Source organism: Leptonychotes weddellii, chromosome X, assembly GCF_054177405.1.
Source record: "Leptonychotes weddellii isolate Sample4059 chromosome X, ASM5417740v2, whole genome shotgun sequence".
In the NCBI taxonomy this organism is placed as follows: Eukaryota; Metazoa; Chordata; class Mammalia; order Carnivora; family Phocidae; genus Leptonychotes; species Leptonychotes weddellii.
The window spans coordinates 97,544,856-97,562,510 of NC_138385.1; the positions used below are offsets into that span (position 1 = coordinate 97,544,856).

General features: G+C 51.0%; 1 protein-coding gene across 7 annotated transcripts in view; it reads left to right on the forward strand.

The window, feature by feature from the left end:
* Window positions 1–17,655, forward strand: part of GPM6B (glycoprotein M6B) — a 146,455-nt gene that overhangs the window by 115,696 nt on the left and 13,104 nt on the right. For all 7 annotated transcript variants that reach the window (XM_081809163.1, XM_081809167.1, XM_081809166.1 and 4 more), the window contains 2 exons: window positions 15,464–15,650; window positions 17,175–17,331. In XM_081809163.1, coding sequence (XP_081665289.1) covers window positions 15,464–15,650; window positions 17,175–17,331 — 344 coding nt within the window. The remainder of the gene's footprint in view (window positions 1–15,463; window positions 15,651–17,174; window positions 17,332–17,655) is intronic.

A 17,655-nucleotide genomic window follows, 5' to 3' on the forward strand; every position in this document is an offset into this window, starting at 1 on the left:
GTTTGCGTCTCAACGAGATTTCCAGATGGGTCCAACGCACAATAAGTTGAGAACCACTAACTTAGAGGGAGGCCCGAGAGTAAGAAGGGAGGACTGGAAAGGACTTGAAGAAGCAATTTTTATCCTCCAGAGATCTAGAAGTCTCTTTCTCTTTGGAAAAGGCTGAGGATTGCTCCAGGGATTCACTCTCCCCCCCCCACCCCCCACCCCCGCTGTCTGGGGAGAGGCCTATGCGAGAGTTATCCGTCACTGAGGCACTGAGTCCCGGTTAGTTTGAAGGACAGTGACCTTGGAGTCTCTCTTTGGCTCGTCAGAGCCCGTGCCTCCTCCGGTTCCTTTGTTTAAAATCTTCATGAAGGATAGTGGGGGAGGGGCAGCGCAAGGGAGAAAGGTTTGTTTCCTTGTGGCAAAGAGAGGGTGAGGAGAACGTCAGTGCAAGCTCGGGAGAAACTCTCAAACGTCCCTCGTCGTGTTCTTTAATATAATCCAATGACTTGCTGGATGCTGTTACTTAATCTAGGCTCTGAGCAGATGGACCAAGGATCGGACCCTTCACGCACCAGTCCATCCGTGGTTCAGCGTTCAGTGTGATAGCTCAGAAGCCCCAAAACCATCCCCTTTGCCAATCACCAGTCCCTTCTCTGCCCATCTGCCAAATCCGAACTGTTCCGATGCTTGCTTTGAGATGGCCGTAGATCGTTCCAGAAATCCAAAGAGCGCACCGGCTCACACAGGGACTACCCTGGATGGTGTGGGGCAACGCATGTGTGGGTTGAGCTGAGAGTCGAGAGCAGGAAGCCCGTGTGTTCACTGCTGTGATCAGGTCGCGACCGGGTTCTGGGTGGCTGCCCTGGTGTGACCCGGGAAGGCGAGCCCCCTCACATCTCCAGCTTGTACCCCTCACGTGTTTTGGCTTAAACCAGGCTTCACGGTGGACACGGTGCCAGCGAATCACGGCCCAGGTTCACGTGGTAACGTTTCTGAAGGTTTTTGGGTTTTTGTTGTTGTTGTTGTTTGAGTTCTTTGCAGTTCGTTTTCTGCCATGGATCAATCATTTCATTTTCAAATCACCTGCAGTCTTCACAAAGCATGCGCCATAGACAGCAGTGCACGATTTTATAGCTCATTTGCCAGACTATTATTCTGTCAGCCAAATATATATAATTTCTTGTTTATGAATGTTCATTTTTTATCAGCCACTTTGCTAGCATGTGATTAGCGCTTGATTATGTACGAGCGGCTGCCATACTCAGAACTCCCTTTGCCTTTTGGTCTCGTGGCTGATCCTCTCAGCGCAGAGTAGGCAAACAGAGGAAGCAGAGGTGAAAAGCACATCGATCAGTATTGACGACCTGGAGCTTTCTATCAGACACAACATCTGGTTTTAGGGACACCAACTTGGATTATCCAAAGCAGCGATTCTCAGTCTTTTAGAAATAGTGACATCTGGTCTTCTCTTCCGTTATGATACCCCTTGTGTGCTGTGTTTTCTCTTAGAGTTAATTGAAATGAATTGTGTTTCGAGACCTTTTGCCACCCTTAAGAGCTAACTGGAGACGCTGTGAAGTAGGAGGCTCGAGTCTGCCCACCTCCCCAGGCTGTGTCCTTTCGGGCATCCCTCCTGTTCACTCACAAATAAGCCACACACACCCACGTGTTTCCATGTCTGTCAAAAGCTTATATAAAATGGCTTTTGTGCTAAGCAGAAAGCTCTATGTGTCGGAGAGTCATTTAGGTGGGATGAGGCTTTCTCTGAAGATTGTCATGCTTGCATTTTATCTGGAAACTTCTGGGGACAGTGCTTTCCCCCCAGGGAATAACTCTGGTGGTAAAACGTCAGGCTGGGGCAAGTAATGGGATCTGAATGAGCCTTTCTATGCTCTTAAAACAACCCTGTTTACGTTCATGTACTCTTTCCCAGTGGTAATAAATGGAGGTTATGGACATTCCTGGGAGGACTTGACTTAGCCCAAGCTGGTGATGCCACCCACCGCATTTTTTGTAAATAAAATGTTATCAGAACCCGCCCCGCCCGTTCGTTCACATACAGCTCGTCAGTGGCAGCTTTCCTGCCACAACAAAGAATCGAATGGTTGCAACCACATGCCCTGCAAAGCCAGAAATATTTGCTATCTGGCCCTTTACAGGGGAAGAAAAGCCTGCCAACCCTTGACTTGAAGTACTTGCATTCTTCGCCCGCGTCGCAAATTTAATCTACTTACGGAAGGCAACACCCAAAGGCTTTGCTAGTCACTCACTTTCCTGAGATCATCATCCAAGATCCCCGCCCTTTCTTCTCTCCAGGTTCCAGAATCCTTGCTCCCCGAGGGGACCCACCCTTCGCAGGCTTTAGGCTAAAGCCTGACAGCCCTTCTTCAGAGAGTACCTTGGCTCTTTCTGGAAGCTCAGCCCCTCTGGTCGCTTCCAGGTCCTTCTCTGAGTGTCCCCATGATAAAGCAAGTCCTGTGAAATGCTATCAGAGGGCTGTTTTCATCAGCTGTGCCCTCTGGTGTACTTCAAGTTTTCTGTTCTGTGACCTGTAAAGACCGTTTCTATTTTATTAAGTGTAATGTTGGGGGTCATATTTTTTTTAAAAAAGCTTTATTTGAGAGAGCGAGCAAAAGCATGTGTGGGGCACAGGGGGGAGAGAGAGAGTGTTAGGCGCTTGACTCAGTGCTGAGTACGGAGCCTGAGCGGGGCTCGATCTCATGACCCTGAGATCACGATCAGAGCCGAAACCGAGAGTCGTCTGCACAGCTGACCGCACCCCCAAGCGGTGCAGGGACCTTTGGGAGCACCTCAGAAGGCTGACTGCCACAAGCTGTATAAACGTTTCAGGGTGCAAGTGCGTCCTTCACCCCCGCCAGAGCATGGTCTTCTCTCCTTGATGACAATGGCCCCTTCACTTTCCTGTCACCCAGTGGAGGAGCCTGTGAATTCTGCAGCCCCAGGATATGTCCCCCCAGCCCACCCCACCCAGGTGGGGGGTGGCTCCTGCCTTTTGCTGCCAATCCTTCGTTCCCCAGAGGGATTCACAACCTCTTAAAATTACTAGTGTCTTTTGTAAACATCAAATTTAAGAAATGGGTCTTTTTTTTTTTTTTTTTAACTTTTTTGAAGGTATAATTGACATGCCTAAGGTGCATATATTTAAAGTGGCCTGTCTGGTAAGTTTGACATACGAATGTGCCCGTGAAACCAGCACAAGCCAGATGGTGACCTGGCCATCGATCCACGAGTGTCCCGGGTCCCTTCGTCAGCCCTCCCTCTCCCCTGCCCTCTCCAAGCAACCGCGGATGCGCTGTCTCCTGGGATTAGTTGCCATTTTTCTGGAATGGCTCTTCTGATGATTCGTTCACATAAATTCCTTCACCGTTTCTCACCCAGCCATTCCTATAAAATGTGGTGTGACCTGGACTGTGTTAAGTAATAAAAATCCAACTGAATAAATTGTAAAGATTCAGTTGGTTTTGTTAAATGATGAATCCACCCGCATCCCATCTGGCAGGTAGAGGGGGCTCTGAATATTTGTTCAAAACAGAAGGTTTTCGGAGAAGGAGGGTGAGGCGAGAAAGTTTTAGCAGAAAGAAAGGATTGTTCCAGGCAGGGCCCCTCTTCCCTTTGGGGGAAAAGCAAGGGGTCTTATCATGCAGATGACCTCATCTTTCTTCAGGGGATGGAGAAGACCCCTGTGGGCAGACTCCTTGGTGCTGGCTGGTTGAAAAAATTCCTGACTGACTGGTTATGACTGCATTTCTGGGAGAGGTTGACACAGCAAATAGATTAGGTGTTAAGCTCCTGGTCTGGGGACTTGGCCTAAGTGACGCCATTTTGGGCCTGCGGTTTTCTTATTAACAGCTGCTTAATGGCTCCAACCCTTGTCTGATTTTCCTGCCTCTGTGGGACACGCCCTGGGCCCTTTGACTAAAACTCTGAAAGGCCCGTTCTGCTCACACCCACTGCAGTCCTGCCTACACAGCCGGGCCAGGTGGACTTCTTACAAGCACCCCTCGGGCCACGTCACTCGCCCGCTCACAAACCTGCCTCTGTGGCCCCACTGCCTGCCAAGGGAAGCACACAAGCTTTCGGGCGGGGTGGGAGGCCTCCCGCAGGAGGGCGCCCCCGCCTTCCCACCTTCTCCCCCGACGCTGCCCCGGTGTCTCCATAAACTCGGCCACGTCCTGAACTCTCCCATACGCCCCTCGCCCTGTTGGGCCTGCTCTCCTCCCTACACGCTTGTCCGTCTGTCCGTCTGTCCTAACTGCCAGGGTAGGGACATCTGTCCCTACCTCACTCGCCATGTCCCTGAGTCTAGTCCCTTCTCTCTTGTGCTTAAATGATTTCTTGTGTGCTTACATCCCTCCGGCACGGTGCCTTACACACAGCAGATGGTCAAGGAGGTTGAGTGCTGCTAAAGCTTAATATTGCACGGAGTTCTCAAGGTTCCTGAATACCCTGCCGATCTCCATGCTTTTAAAATCCGTCCTCTGAACTTAGAGCTAGCTTCGCCTACTCTCTGTCAGCCTCCCCGACTCACCACTCCCCCGCTTGACCAGGCAAAGAGCGCACACGGTGACCTTTAGGAAAACCAGAGTCAGTGCCCGCAAAAGGCAAAGACACCAGCAAGTGTGTTTCTTGAATTTGTTCATTCTTAATTTGTGAATATAGCATTACTTTGATGATAATCTTGTACTGCTCATGCCATATTGCAAATGTTAGAGGCTAATCTATTTTTAAGATTTTCACAACGTGCCGCAAATATGAAAATGTCTTATTTAATAAGTTTTAGGACAAGAATTTAAAAGGATTCCCTTCGCATAGTTAAAAATAGTTTCAGCATTCTTAGCGTTGTACCGTTGAACTTTTAGGTCAGTGACTCTAAAGAAGGTCAAGAGAGAATGGAGAAGCAAACTGTCGTTCAAGTGATTTCTCATTTAGCGCCTTATCGGGAAGTCCCCCATCCATTGGACTTCATGATACCTTCTTAATGCCTTGTACCAGCGGTTCACAGGCTTTTGGGTGTTAGGTCCCCCACACACTCTTAAAAATAACTGAAGACTCCAAAAAGCTTTTGCTGTTGTGGGTTGTATCTGTAAATATTTTCTACATTAGCAATTATAACAAATTTATTATTAAATAATGCAGTTATTTAAAATTACAATAACAAATCCATTACATGTTAACGTTGTGTTTAGGAAAGGTAACTACTTTTCTTTTTTTTTTTTTACAGATTTTATTTATTTGACAGAGAGACACAGCGAGAGAGGGAACACAAGCAGGGGAAGTGGGAGAGGGAGAAGCAGGCTTCCCGTGGAGCAGGGAGCCCGATGCGGGGCTCGATCCCAGGACCCCGGGATCATGACCTGAGCCGAAGGCAGGCGCTTAACGACTGAGCCACCCAGGTGCCCCAAGATAACTACTTTTCAAAACAAAATAAAACTTCAGTGAGAAGAATAGTACTGTTTTAGATTTTTGTAAATGCCCTTGATATCTGACTCACTATTAGACAGCTGGGTTCTCTGTCTGCCTCTCCATTCATCCACAGGCATCTTGGATAACTAGTTTTGGTTGAGGTGCGTGATAAAAACTTGGTCTCTCACAGATATGTAGTAGGAGAACAGAGGAATGGTTTAATGACCTTTCCATATATTTGTGGAACTCCTGCTTGATAATACATCAAAATTCAACAAGTGGTGGTTTCCTCAAGATTATTTGTAACGTGGACTCTGAAGCCGTACCCATGACCTTTTTTGGACTCTGTTCCGTTCACATCTGTTGCTTTCTATTGCACTTTGATTGGCTCCGTATGCAAGAATGATTTTGCAACTTTACACATCGGTCATGTGGAAAATATTGGTTCTCTGAGTCGCGCAGATCTTCCAAATACTGACATGTTTCATTATACCTTATCAAAAAAGTCCCACTTGTTAATATCGCCACCAATTTCATCCAAAAGTCTTTTAAGTGTTGGGAAGCTGGCACTTCCACTGTGGCAGGTAAAAGTTTTCCAAAATCAATGCGCAACCAATACCGTCAATGGTTTTCCAGCTCCCTTGGATCATTTTTGAGAAAATTTCTGCCAGCCACCCAAGTCTTACTGGCTATAGTTCGTCACTAATTCAAGAAAAAGAAAAAAAAATGATGTTCCAAAACAAACAAAAAAAAGGCGCTAGTTCAGCTCGCGACTCAATCACACTAGAACTTTCCGTTAGGACAGCCATCGCACTTGGGTGTTCAGCAGATGTGCTTTCTGCCTCCCTCCAGTTTCATCACATACTATTCGAAAGGTGTATACTTCGGGGGGTTGAGATTTGATAAAATTAATCTTTTTTTTTTTTTTTTAACTGAGTCAAGGACCTTTTAAAGTAAAACTATTTTTAAATCTATTTTTAAGATTTATTTAGAGAGAGAGTGCGAGCGGGGAGAGGGGTAGAGGGAGAGAGAATCTCAGACTCCCTGCTGAGTGTGGAGCCCGCCATGGGGCTCGATCTCACAATTCTGAGATCATGACCTGAAATCAAGCTGGAAGCTCAACCTGCCGAGCCACCCCGGCGCCCTCCCACCTCTTTGTTCCCCCCGTGAGTGCGGAGTACACTTGCCTGCAGCGGCCTGATCTGTGCTACTCTGGAGCCAGGTTTACTGTGCAAACGTCAGCACGGTAGGAACAGTAACGTCGTAGGGACACATGGTGGCTCAGTCAGTTAAGCATCTGACTTTTGATTTCAGCTCAGGTCGTGATCTCAGAGTTGTGAGATCGAGCCCCGTGTCAGGCTCTGTGCTCAGTGCGGAGTCCGCTTGGGATTCTCTCTCTCGCTCTCGCTCTGCCCCTCCTCCCTGCCCTCTCTCTCTCAAAAAAAAAAAAAAATAAATGAATCTTGGAAAAAACCCCAGTAATATCTTAGTGGTATTTATAAAAAGAGTTTTAACCTCGCAGACCTCCTGGAAGAGTCCCCGGTCTCCTGGGACTACCCAGGCCACGGCCCTCGGCCCGCTTCCCTCTTCTGCCCCGCTTCCCTCTTCTGCCCCACAGGGCCGGCAGGATAGAACGACCTGGGGGTGGGCGAGAAACTGCAGAAGCACTTCTCTCCCCACACCTGCCTAAACAGAACCTGCATTTTAACGAGATCCCCAGGGAATTTCTAGGCACATTGAAGTTTGAGAAGCGCTGCTGTTTACCAGGGCTCTGCAAACTTTTCCTGTAAGGGGCCAGATGGCAAATATTGGTGGCAACTACTGAGCTCTGCCTTTGCAGCTTGAAAATAGCCACACACAGTACAGAAACTAATGAGCGTGGCTGTGTTCCAATCAAACTTTATTTATGGACACAGAGAGTAGAATCTCATGCACTCACATCATGCAAGAATGAAGTAATGTGAAAGAATATTCTTCTTTGACATTAAAAACCCTTTAGAAATGTAGAAAAGCATTATGAGTTCACAGGCCATAGGAAGAGCGGAGCATGGCCCACGGGCCACAGTTTGCTGCCCCCTTCTGTGTAACGATTGTTCTCCAACTTGGATGCTCATTGTGTTTGGTCCTTAAAAAAGGCAGAACCTCTAATTCCCGAGTCCCAGCCCCCGAAATTCTGATTTAATGGATCTGTGGTGAAATCTGGGTATCAGGGCTTGAAAATGCTCTTCAGATAATTCAAATGTGCAGCAGAATTGGAGAACTTCTGTGCTATAATGTTTTTAAAACAAAGTAAAGTTTAAGGTTTGTTTGTTTCTTTTTTAATTGTAGAATTTGACGCAGACCAGGACTGCCCTTGCAACCTTAGGGCGGGCGTTCTCACAATTGGCCCCCTTGACGTTTTGTGCCCTGGCCTCCCTCGTGTGGCTGTGCGCACGTGCGCGGTCGGGGGGTGGGGGTGGGGGTGGCGCGGTTCCCTGTAGGGTGTCTGGCACCATCCCTGGCTTCTACCTACAACACGACAGTAGCGTAGTCCCAGCTGTGATGACTAAAAGTGTCTTCACTCGTTGCCATCAGCCCCCCGGGGGGCAGAAGCATCCCTATTTGAAAACCACTGATGGAAACCACGTATCCTTTTTGGCTTACCCTCTCTGGGTTTTTCCACCCCGGTACCACTGATCACTGTGCGGCCTTGCTCCCGAGAGCCGGCAGCAGCCCCTCCCGATGTTGTAACAACCGAAAATCCCTCCAGAAATTGCCGAATGGCCCCTGGGCGGCACAGTCACCCCCCGGGGTGAACCGCTGCTCAGTGTCCTTCAGAATCTGGGAGGCCTCGGTTGGCTGACATTCACTTTTGTTTCCTTTAAGTGGGATTCTGTCTGCCTCTGTTTTCCTGGCATCTGTTGTTTCAAAGTTGCAAACCTCGGTTACTTCATTCCTTCTTAATTTTTTGGCTCATTGGAAATCAGTAAAGTAGCAAGGAAGGCTGTGTTTGGGGGGGGGGGGTTGGTAGGTGTGTGTGTGTGTGTGTGTGTGTACGCGCGCTGAGCCAGAGGTTCCTGCGTGTGCTTCTCTCTCTCTCTCTCTTTCCCTGGGGAAGAATCTGAGCCCTTGTTCCTGCCGTCCCTCCTCCTGAGCCAGCATTAAATCTGCAGCCAGGATCACAGACAACTCGGGGCAAATCACTGGGCTGTTATGAACTCAGCCATGGCAACGGCCATCCGCAAGCCCGAGGACAAAATGTGTTTTATTCTGTTGTTCTGCACAGAAGGTTCTAGAGATGCTGGAGACAAAATGGCCATTGAGAGTTAGAGGCATTGATGTGTATTTCTTCTCCTTACTATGTGGTTTATATTTAAACTGTCTTAGGATAATGCACACTGGAGTTTTTGTGTGAATCAAAATCTAAAAATCTCTTTAGCCAGAGACTGGCTAAGTGAAGCCCTAAGACATTCTTAACCTCACAGAGGTTTTTGGGGTTTGGTGAGAGGTACTGACAATTACTCGTAAACTGTACTGGAAATCCTAGCGTTGATTTTTTTTTCTCCCTCTCTGTTGACATGAGTAGATCACAGTCGTCAAGACCTGCTTTCTGTGCCTTTTCAGCTTCATGTTACTCAGCGTCATTGCTGCTGTGACGCTTGGGAACACTCAGTCTGTGGGTTTCCGGAGTGCCCAGGAAAAGCACTGAGGTCCCTTAGCGAGCATCAGCTTTTACCCGTGGGCTGCTCGGCGGACCCTTGGCACCACCTCCACATTTGAAAACACCAGCGCCGCCTGCGACACTTCATACTGGGGACAACCCCAGTCCCAGATGCAGTCCCTTTGTCGAGGCGCCCTTCGCGGCACGGGGGAGGGGACCGTGAGGTGGGCTTTCTCAGGCCCCACGCCGGTGCGCCGCGTGAGCCTCTGCCGGACTTCTGAGGTGAGCGGTACTCGCTTGGCCCAGAGAAAGCAGCCCAGTTGCACTCTTTTCGGGACAGCTGAACAACTTGGAACCTTTTGTTGTTCTTCACTGCAGACCCTGGGACTTGCCATGCATTTGATTGGCAAGTGGCTAGAGTGTTCGGCCAAGCCCAGTGGGCTGCCTCTTAGGGAGAAAACCCCAAACACGGGGTGAGCACAAAAGCGGGCCCTTCAGATGGAGTCAGGGCGCACCCCCCCCCAACCCCAGGACTGGGAAGATGGCAGGTGGGACTGTTGACTAGAAATGGGCTTCTCAAGCTCTGTTGCGCACACATCACCTAGGGGCTTGTGAAAATGCCGACTTTGATTCCGCTGATCCGGGGCGGGGCCCAGGAGTCTGCATTTCTCCCCAGCTCCCTGATGGAGTTGCTGTTGCTCGTCCAAGGACCATGCTTTGCAAAGCAAAGGGTCTAAGTTGAAAAAACTGACAAATGGTCCACTCGCGTCTTTTCTTGGTCCCTGAACGTTCTTGCTGCTGTCCAGCTTTAACTCTTCGGAGCTACAGAGCCAGGAAGCCAGTTGCCCACTGGAAAGCTTCCCTTGAGATGACATGCGGTCTCCTCAAACTCAACGTATCTAAAACTGAACTCGTCATCTTTGTTCTCCAAGCCTAGCCCTCTTCCGCTCAACCCTAGCTCAAGGAACAGCACAACACCCATCCAGTTACACATGCCAGACATTTAGGAGTCCTCCTTGGTACTCACCCATCCATCCCCAACCTCACCAGCAAATCCAGACCAAGCTGTGCCCATGTGACATCTTCAACATCTCTCAGACCCATCCATTTCTTTGGCTTCCGCTGCCTTTGCCCGGGTCCAGGCTTCTGTCATCTTTCACCTGAATGATTACACTGGGCTCTTAGTCCTCTCCACATCCACTCCGTTCCTGTTACAGCCGCCAGACCGCTCTTATACAACCCCAGTCTGTTCCCTGCGGACAAAAATGCTCCGTGGCGTCACCTGCTTCTGAGGATAAAGTCCAGAATCCTTAACTCAGCCTCGAAAGCCCTCGGTGGTCCAGCTTCCAGTAGATCCCTTGTGCCTGCCTTGTCCTGCCCTCCCTCTGCTCTGTGCTCTGGCTTCTTTCGTGCCTGGGAAAGCACCCTGCTCTTTTCCACCACAGAACTTCCGTTCGTGCTCTTCCTCCTTCCTGGAACCCCTCCCTCACCCATCCTTCTCTCCCTTTACCAAATGAATTCAAATCCATCCTTCATGTTTAAGTTCTGGAAGCTGCCCCTGCACCCCACCGCAAGCCTCCATAAATCTCCATTGTTTGCTCTTCTAGCACCTGGGAAGTAAAGCCATTTGGTTAATGTCCCTTTCCCCCCATAGGCTAAACTCCATTAGACTGGGTATCGTGCCTCCCTTAGCCCACCACGGAGTCCCCAGCACCCAGCCCGGTGCCTGGGACCTGGGAGACACTTGGCGAGCACGGAACATGCACTAATGGAATGAAGTAGAATGAAAGAATGGACAGCCATTCCCTCCCTCCCCATGCTGTCATCCACACCCGTGTCTGGGACTCCGCTCGGCCGACAGTCTCGGTGAGAGCAGGCCTTCCAGAGACCCCAGTCCCGGAGATGATGATGGGAACGGGTTATGGGGAGGAGTTTCTCTTGCCTGAGCGGGTACCGAGCTGGGCCTTCACGTGGACCCGTGCTCCCTGCTGCCGTGCAACGCGCTTTGGGTCATCTGAGGGGGATTCTTTGGTTCTGGTGAGCGTTCATTTTAGTAACTGCCTCGGAAGCCACGGACGGTTCTTCATGGCCGGACGTCTAATATCTTAAAGACCATTGTTTCCTACTGTTGTCCAGTTTTTCGGGTGTTTCAGGCAGGAGAACAAATCAGGTCCCCGTTATTCCGTCTTGGCCACAAGCCAGGAATCCCTTTGTGGTTAGGTTTTTATTGTGCTGGAGTTTGGCCGGTCATCAAAGAAAACAGCTAGAGCTGACAGAGTAAAGAGCTGGTGTGATTCTTTCGGGTCGGGGTGCTCCAGTTTGAGCCTCCATGAGGAGCTCCCCCCCGCAGAGGCTTGCTCAGCACACATTACTGGGTCTGCCCCCCGAGTTTCTGAAGCAGTTGCTCGGGGAGGGGGCGGGGATGCAGGGATCTGCATGTTGAGTATGCACAGAGGCGCTGCTGCTCTCTGCTCTCCGTCCTGTCCCGGCTACTCCACGCACCCCTGCAGGCCACAGGTGGCCACGGCCTGTGAACGAAGAGGGAAAACTCTGTCCCAGAAAGACTTTATGTGCAAAAACCCGGGCTGTGTTTAGGAGAACCCTGGTTTGGGAGAACCTAGAGCCTTGACAGTGATGGTTGTAAGAGTGGGAGGTTGCTCCTCCCTTCCAGAGGGAAGGGAGAAGTCCTTCTTTCCGGCCCATGGCTAGTCTCCCTATAGGGCCGGGCCGCTGTGCTCAGCATGGCAAGGCGAAGGCCGCCTTTCTCGGCCGTATCGCTGACACTGGGAAATGACTCCGAGTGCTCCTGTGGGCATGTCAGGGGAAAAAGTAGCAGAGCATTGAGCCAAGCACGGGGCCCCGCGAGAGCACAGGTCGCCTGCCTGGGCGGCTGGCCTGAGCACACGGAACCGTCCTGGCCTCCAGTACCCCTCTGCCACATACGTACCTGCCTGCATTTCCAACGAGAAACGCTGTTAACGTGCGAACACGAACCGTATTGATACCCATAGTTAGAAAGCCCATTCTGGCCCGTTTGGGTTTCTCAAAGATACCTTACATACTTGGCTAGAGAGAGCTTCTAGACTGACCTAGAAGGTCCAGTGGGGGTGATCCATTCATAGAAGATCAGGTAGCCACCACACATGCAATTTTAGCCCCGCAGATCGCTGACCAGGCGAGGTAGAATATAGCTGCGTCCAGCTATATTATTTCCTGCATATTCTTCCCATGTTGTGTTCCAGAAGCTTCTACTCACATTGGCCGGCAGGGTCCATAAGAGTTTTGTCTGGGGGTGCCGGGGTGGCTCAGCCGGTGAAGCGTCTGCCTTCGGCTCAGCTCGTGATCCTGTGGTCCTGGGATCGAGCCCCGCATCGGGCTCCCTGCTCAGTGGGGAGCCTGCTTCTCCCTCTCCCTCTGACCCTCCCCCTGCTTGTGCTTGCACTCTCTCTTTCTCTGTCAAATAAATCTTTTTTTTTTTTTAAGTTTTGTCTGTGTGGAACAACAGTGACCAATGTGGTGACTTCTGTTTTGTGTGGGAACCAGTTCCCACAGCTGCAAATAAAATCATTTGCTGCAAACGTAGGAGCACTGGCGTGTGCTGAGAGTATGATTCATTGACGTGATCCCCCAAATTCTCCAGTCCCTGGTTTTCCCTGCTGTTATAAAACTCGACCTCTGCATGGGGTATCTGGAGTCCTCGAGAGCGAGAAATCGGAGGGAAACTTGAGCCTTCCTCTGCTGGTAAATCAGGGACTGGATGGCACCCTGCTTCTAACCCCACTTGTCTTTCTGAGCCAGGGAGCAGCTGTGATCGTGGCTTTGAAAGGAGCAGAATGCTCTAACCCTTTGGATGAAAGACTCTTTGGAAGTGGCAGCTGTGGATTTGGAAGGCTAAGTTCTGTCGTTGAAGGGCAGGCGCACCCTCACTCGCGTTGAGGAAGGATGTAGGCTTTCTGAAACGTGGACGCAGGAAGTAATGAACCCTGGATCAGCTGATGTGCCCGTGGCAGCCGTGTGCGTAGCCTGCACGCTAGGTCTTTCTGCAGAAGGCCTTTCCCGACTCCTCTCTCATAGGAATGTATTCCCTCCTGTCCTCCTGTCTCCCTTCCCCTGGCCCACCATCCTCTGGCTCTCCTGCCGTCTAGAACTTGGCCCTTGTCACACAATAGCGATGTGACTTGACTGCCTACAGCTTCAACTGATCTCCTGGAAGGCAAAGAAGACGTCTTCTTTTGTATTTGTATCCCCCGTGCCAAGCACGGTGCTTAGCACCCTGTAGGGCTTCAAAAAGTACCGGGATTCCTGAAATCCGAAGTAAAAACTCCCAAGAACCAGCTCACTTTTCAGAAAGTAGAAGAGGTGGCAAGTCAGAAATGTATCTTCCGAAGCCGGGTTCTGTGAGAATAGAATGTTCCCTATTTACTGTCCAGTACGGTGGGCCCTCACACGTGTGGCTGTGGAGCATGGGAAACACGGCTGGTACAACTGAGGAACTGAATTTTTTTATTGGCTACTCTCTCGGACAGCACAGTCCCAAGGCCACACATCGCTGTTCAGTGGGAACCAGTGGTTACCTCGTTAGCCAGGGAAGCAGGCGTTCATCTTGGGCTTCACACCATCCTACAGGCTGAGAATGGGGGAAGGCGTGAACGACACCACACACGTGGGTCTGCTTGCTCTTTACGTAGTGGGGCACGAGGCTGAGGGTTGTAGTTTCTCTTGCTTTGCCAGTCTGGAGAGAACTTGGACTTTCAGTGGCCTGCTTCTCCCTGGTCCCCCCCAGCCCCCCATTCCCCAGAAAGCTGTATGACAGGTGGAACTCCATCATCCTTGTCCCAAATCTCAAGTATCCAAAGCTCTTGAAGGTACTGACTTGCTAGTGAACTTGAACTGTTCTGTGCACTGGTTCCCGTTGTACGTAGTTTCATAAATCCATTTCACAGAGGTTGGTCTCCATGATGACAGCCAGCCATCTTTTGAAATGAACGAAAGCACACTTACTTTTGAAGCCTTGACCTTTTTTATTTTCCAGTGAACTGAAGAGAAATCTGGTAATGAGAGTTTATAGTTCTCTCTTGTGGGTTTAGACAAATGCAACTTTTGAATGGGATGCTCCTCAAAATGGCGAAGCCCGTCTCCAGTGCTTTATGCTGGGTAGTCATTCCCTGTCTACTGTAAAGACCATTTGGGGGGAAAAATCAGCTGGCTTAATGTGCTTGCCTTGAAGTAATGAACTGCTCTCGATCGCTGTTAAACATCATAATGCATTCAGGTTCGATTTCCCTGACAAGGCATTTACTTAAAGGGCCTGGATGATATAAACAGGGACGGGAGGTCAGGAGAGGTACCGACATTATCCCGAAGCTACCACTGCTTTAGATGAAACACAAATGTCTCCGAACTGAAAATGTCACCTGGCTCTGTCCCTTGGGGAGAGCTTTATGGACCCCTCCAGTAAAAGTTTATTTTAAAAATGAAGAAAAATCTTCTTAAGATGAACAGTGAATTGTGGCTCTTTCTTCATTTCACTTCATGGATGCTCATTTTGTCTTTGTTTTTTTTTTCTTCTGTTCCTTTTCCTTCAAGTACTTAAATGTCACCCACCAGTTCTGGATTCTTACTCTGAACACATATCTGGGGAAGGAGGCAGGTGGAAGCATGGGGGGGTGGGGGGAGGAGGAGGAGGAGGAGGAGGAGGAGGGATAATGCACGGCTAGTGTTGCCTGGGCTGGGGAGACATTTTTATTAAAAGATGAGGGGATTTGATGTTGACATGAATGAAACTTGAGTGGACCCACTTGAGTGGATGTTGGTGACTTTGTACTTATAGGGACCAAAAAGACCCATCACCTTTCCAAAATGACCATGTTGATATTTTTCTGAACCCAGCAACAGTGTAATTACTGTATCTGCTGCTTCTGGTTGCCCAGGAGGTCAAAGGCTGGGAGAAAGCCATTGGCTGCTACAGAAATAGAGGTACTTGAAACCCCCCAAGGTTGAGGTTGGGGGGTCGCTATTATGTGTGGAACCGCAGCTTCACTGCTGTCCTCTCTGTTGACTTTGTTAGTGGACTGACTATCCCTCCCAGTCACTGGAGCAGCCCCCCCGCCCCCGGCCAGCCCCAGGTCACTGAGGAAGCCCTAGAATTGTGACTTGCTCCCTGACTGTTCGCTGCTTGCTCTGCTCCTCACCCCGAGTAAATTAAGCTATGTCCCCTCTTGGAGCCCCGGGGTCCTCCCCCACAGAATGTGAGCCGAGGACAGCCACCCCACTGGCCCTCGGCATGTCGAGCTTAACCACGGAGTATGAGGGGGGACATGGCAAGAGAGACCCTCTCTGCAAAGGTGTGGTGTTGATGAAGACACAGACCTCTTGCCCGTAACCACTGCGTTTTCTCTCCTTTGGGTCCAGGCTGCTTTGAATGCTGCATCAAGTGTCTGGGAGGAGTCCCCTACGCCTCTCTGGTGGCCACCATCCTCTGCTTCTCTGGGGTGGCCCTGTTCTGTGGCTGTGGGCATGTGGCCCTCGCGGGCACTGTGGCGATCCTTGAGCAACACTTCTCCACCAACACCAGTGACCATGCCTTGCTGAGTGAGGTGTAAGTACCTGCTTCCCCGTAGAAATGTATTTGAGATGCGACTACCCCGTGATGTTTTCAGAATGACGAGCGAGCTCTCCTGGCAGAAAAGGGATGCTTTTCGTTAAAGCTTATTTGGATGCAGGTAGAGAAAAATCCCACGAGAGGAGAAAGGAAAGGGCCAAGAAGACAGTGAGTGTTTGGCCCCGGGGGCGTCTGGGGCCTGAGGGAGGGGTCTCCGCAGGTGCACACAGGGGACGCCATGCCCAGTAGCCGTGCACGTGGGGGCTGTGGCCAGGCGATGGACAGATGCTGCCCGCGATCACTCCGGGAGTGAGTTTGCGTAGCTCCCAGGCAGCAGACCCCACCCCCAGGGCCCTCGCAGGAAAGGGGACCGGCCCTGGCATGATGGGGACCCTGGTGAGGACTTGCCCCAACTCTTAAGTCTGCACGAGCAGTGTTCTTACTCCTGCATTCGTACTCCAATGCAGAAAAGGGGGAAATTTCAGGGCTTTAGGCCCGAATCTCTGCCTTCCCATCCTGGAATTCTCAGCAGCAACGCATTCGTTTCCTTCAAATATTCCCCTTTCCTTTGCTTTCTCCAGTTGTCTTTCTCTTTCCCTCACTCCCTGTGTCTCACAGCTTGTAGGTATCTTGTGCTGGTAAGGAACTTCTCTACCAGACGGAGAAAGGCCTGAATGAATTCTTATTGAACAGTAATGGAATGATGATGCAAGTCCTTAGGGAATTTTCTTCTTCTTTTATCTGTTCGCAAGACATCCAAAGAACTGCGCAGGGGTGGGGGAGGTTGTAAGGAGGATCGGCCAGGGCCTCGCTGAGGGCCAACTGTGTGCAAGGAAGACCAAGAGCTAGCTACCCAAAGTGAACCTGGGCACGGTACACTGATCTACCTAGCTAGGGATCTTGATCACTTCCAGGGACAGGCAGCCTCCCAAAATGCCCGTGCCCATGCTTCCCGGGCGTAACGAGAGTGGCCGTGCAGAGCTTAGCTCCTTAACGAAGCCCTGCGTGCCTACCTAGGGGGTCCCGTCAGAGTATCATTGATCGCTGGGCCCGCTTGGGAGGTGTCCTGCTGTGGCAGGAAGGGCATGCGTCCTTAGAGCAGAGCTCCCATGGCGGCTCTGCCCCTGACTGCGTGCCCTCGGAGGGGAGACTTAGCGTCTCCGTGCCTGTGGTTGCTCGCGTGCAGAATGAGCATTCTCCCCCTCAGGCCCCAGGACGCGGGTGCGTGTGCAAAGATGACAACCGGGCCTCCGCCCGCCCCTGACCAAGCAGCCTTCTCCCCGGCCCCAGAATGTCGTCCGTCTCAACCCTGGGCCCTCCTCGGAAGAAAGGCCCAGGTTGCTGTCGGGTGGCCAGGGGTGCCTGCCCGGGATGCCCCGTGAGCCCGCCGCAGCCATCAGCGGGGTGGGAGGGGTCACGGGACGTGGCTCGGCCTCATGCCCTCCCTCCAGAGGCCCCAAACGTCTTCTCTTCGCCATGTGGTGACTGTCACTTTTCCGGATCTCGTCCTCCTTCCCGCAGAATACAGCTGATGCAGTATGTCATCTACGGGATCGCGTCCTTCTTCTTCCTGTACGGGATCATTCTGTTGGCCGAGGGCTTCTACACCACGAGTGCGGTGAAGGAGCTGCACGGCGAGTTTAAAACCACTGCCTGCGGCCGCTGCATCAGTGGCATGGTGAGTCCGAGCCTCTGAGTGTCTGACTTGCAGCCGGAGCCACGCCTCTGGCTCGTTCTTTGCGTTTGGTGAAAGCTAGGAGACCATCGAGCCCGGATGGAGTGTCCGTGACGCCAACGTTGTCCCCACAGTGTTGGAGGTGGGAGTATCAAAAGAACCTCCAGCTTATTAGCGGTAGTAAGTTAAAACATCTGCCTGGAGTAGTAAGCATTTCCCTTCGGAATAGGCAGGCAGTAAGGGCGCCGGAGGGTTTTCAAGTAGGAAGGTGGCACAGTGAAAGGACGTAACTTCCGTGTTGTCCCGGCACCCCCTCGCCTTTGTCTT